General features: G+C 46.9%; 1 protein-coding gene across 1 annotated transcript in view; it reads right to left on the bottom strand.

The window, feature by feature from the left end:
* Window positions 1-1,269: 1,269 nt before the first annotated feature.
* LOC104526562 (low-density lipoprotein receptor class A domain-containing protein 3) overlaps window positions 1,270-3,296 on the bottom strand; it is a 3,115-nt gene continuing 1,088 nt past the window's right edge. Inside the window, exons 3-4 of the mRNA XM_010170051.2 lie at window positions 3,159-3,296; window positions 1,270-1,531 (exon numbers count right to left, since the gene is read on the bottom strand). The exon at window positions 3,159-3,296 is cut by the window's right edge and continues 3 nt beyond it. Of these exons, the coding sequence (XP_010168353.2) occupies window positions 1,270-1,531; window positions 3,159-3,296 (400 nt within the window). The remainder of the gene's footprint in view (window positions 1,532-3,158) is intronic.

The following is a 3,296-nucleotide window of genomic DNA, read 5'->3' as shown; positions in this document are numbered from 1 at the left end:
CAGACGGGCGATTCAACACCGTGCACTGACATGCGCCTCACAGGAGACCATTCCCAGAGTTAGCACAAAACAGACACAAAGAATCCTGGTTTGCTGCACAGGGTGGAATTTCAACCAAATGAACACAAACAGTGGCAAAATCCGTAAAAAACAATGAGAATACTGTATGTGAAACGCTGACACCTCAGAGTACAGCTGGTGCAGGAGAATTAAGCCTACGCAATGCAGTGCTTACACACACACACGGCACTAAACACGCGTGTCCATGTGTGTACACATGCTGCAGACAGGGCCCACACCTTTCACTCCATGACCTGCTGAGTTATTTAACAAATATAACAAACTGGTCACTCATGCTAAAGCTTTCCGTGATGGGTGTTGGCCTCAGGCTGCTTTTGGTGTTCAGGATTAAGTCGGGGGTTTTTTTTGATTGGGTTTTGTTTTGTTCTTTGTTTGTTTGTTTAAGAAGGAACACATGGAGTAATGTTTTTCCACACTTGAAGTCTCGCACTGGTTTGCTGACAAGCTTCAGCACCTCTGCACTCAGCCTGGGAGTCAGGTAGATAAGCTATAACCTTTGTGGTGTTCCTGAGAAAACCTGTGTGAATCTGCTCTAGATATGAGCATCTGGGAAAAACACCCCTTGTCTGCTCGGTTAGAGAGTTGTTGCATCCTCACAAGCTTCAGCTTTGAAAATTACAGAGTGAGGATGTCCCAGGTCATGAAGAGAAGGGTCAGACAGGACCTTTTCTGCAATCTGAGCACTGCCAGGAGGCTAGCTTTGGGCAGGACACCTCCAAGGAGACAGACTGCCTCTTGTGTGCTTCCATGGCCACCAATGGCCCAGGAGTCAGAAGAAACAGCTCACACGTCGATGGGACGGGAGGCAGTCTGAAAACAAGAGTCCTCCTGGCATAGTTTGTGTGTGCAACATCTGAATCTACTATACATGCACATATATACATTCATATACAGTAAACAGTCCAAGAAATACATCACATCAGTTCTTTGACACAGCACCAATGTTTGTCTTGCTAGTCCGAACCAGAACTCGCTCACAGAAGTACTGTGGAGAGCCGATGGGACTCTTTAGCTCTCACAGCTCCGTCACTGATGAGCCCAAAACGCTGAATTCAGATATGAACTTAGTGTGGATGCAAATCAAGTCAGCGCTCAGGCACACGAGCCCCTGAGACCTACTAGCCACGGCAGATGAACCCAGCCTTGAAAAGGTGAATGCCTTCCTGCCCGTCCCAAACACCAGAGCAGTTACACTTCTCCTTCAGCAATGTGGTCGACCAGAGAATTGCTTTGATCTGCTGTCCTCTCCAGGAGAGTTCTGTGGCCATCCATGTTGTCATGGATGTCTCTTGTCCACTGGTTGGCTGTGCCCAGAGGGCTTCCTGCCACGGGGGTCTCTGTGCTCACCAAGCTTTCCGTCCGGGAGCGGTAAGGAGGAAGATCTGGCTGATTACTGGGTTCAGATTCAGAACAGTAAGGCGGCGGAGGAAGGTCAAACCAAGGTGGTCTGCTGTAAGGTACACAACATAGTGAGAGGTTACTGAAAGCAGTGCTACAGAAGAAAGGACAGAGTTTTCCAGCTGTGAAGAAAGCAAATGGTATTTCTTAGCTGTTCCATCATGACACCTATCAGCTGATCTCCAACAGACCTGCCTACATTATTCAGGTTGTTCCAAAACAGCCACACCACCACCGGGCACCAAGGTTTCTGGTCAGGATGCAACACAGCTAATTGCATCCTGCTTAACACTCGGCATGCCGATTTCCATGGGTGTGCACTTCCAGCAGGTCTCAGCTTACCCTCAAAGACAGCTGCAAGAGGCAAGAACAACATTTACACAGCCTAAGAAAGAGCTTTAAAAGAAAGGAGGTAAGTGGTGGATTTCCACCTGCAGATAATGGTGTGCACACAAGAAAGCTCTGAGGAAACCTCCATTCAGTGACAGAGATTAATGGCTTACGGTCTAGAAATAAATAATGGATTTAATTCTCCATGTGACAAATCACTTTTGCTGTGATGATATCACATGCAGAGCAACTGCTCAGTAGGCACAGACAAGATGAGCACTGGGTTCAGGAAAACTGCTTCTTGGTTCTGATAGGAAACAAGCAAAGGGACTGAGGGCTTGAGCAGATTGCTAACAGGTCCTGGGAGCAATTAGCCCCGAAACTGCTGATCATTTGTAACGGCCCAGGTGAGAAGTGATTACAATCTGGAGAGCTGCTCATTTAGTTGTCCTTACTAATGAAAAGATATCATTATTATGAATGTCAACATTAAGACAAGGGAGCTGCTGCCAAACGCAGCAGAGAACAGGAATGTAAATGATTATACCATCCGCCTCAGATCCCAGAGTTCGTACTAACAAATGCCGACAGGGAACAGTCTGGATCCTTAATGTTCATACCACGCCCTTTCGATGTACTGAGGGTGTCAGCCTAGGAGTTTTGTTTGGAAAGACTTTACAGACAGGCTAAAAATGAAGGTTAATTATCTACAAATAAAACCAGTGTCATAAGCACAAAAACATCACAACCCAAACCACACCCACCCGTGAAACTTCAAAGCACTTTCAGCTGTTTAAAATGAGAACAGGGCTTTCCATTTCAGAGCCCTGCTCTTGGGAAAGTGTTCCCAAGGTACTGGCAAAGGGAAAGCAGAGCAGAGGGACTACACGATTCCTTTATGCAAGAACCAAAGACCTTTATGTACTTACCACATATGGCCAGGGTCATTTTTTTTTAAATAGCATCACCTACAACCTAGCTGGGTTTTTTTCTGGCAAAACTCCAAATTCAATTGTCATGTTTTGATTCCAGACTGGCACAGGATATCACTACTAGACAAGTGATACGTTTCTTGGCATTCTCTCTGCTACCAACACGTGTTAAGAGCACACGACTTCAGTTTGCCTTAAATCCCTTTAATTCCAGTAACAGGAAGGGGACCAGAGATTCATGAATTTTTCATATTCAGGAAAGGCTCAAATTTGCCCAAATTTGGCCCTACACATGTGAGAGAATCGCAACGCTGCGCTTCAGTCCACAGCAGTAAGAAGGATAAACAGGAGCAGGAAGCGCAGATGAACAGAGCTTGAAACCCTGGTGAGCACAGAACTAGCCCCTTTGGTACCCACCTTTGGTCCAGCACGGCCTCTGAGTAGGAGGGCGGAGAGTCCAGGTCCACCGGTCTGTGGTAGGCCTGGCTGGACATGTACTGGATGCCGTTGTTGACGTTGTAGGTGACGCTGCAGTGGTGGGGGTGGTCCAGGACC

Source organism: Antrostomus carolinensis, unplaced genomic scaffold, assembly GCF_000700745.2.
Source record: "Antrostomus carolinensis isolate BGI_N321 unplaced genomic scaffold, ASM70074v2 scaffold34546, whole genome shotgun sequence".
NCBI lineage: Eukaryota > Metazoa > Chordata > Aves > Caprimulgiformes > Caprimulgidae > Antrostomus > Antrostomus carolinensis.
This window is presented reverse-complemented; position numbering and strand designations above follow the sequence as displayed.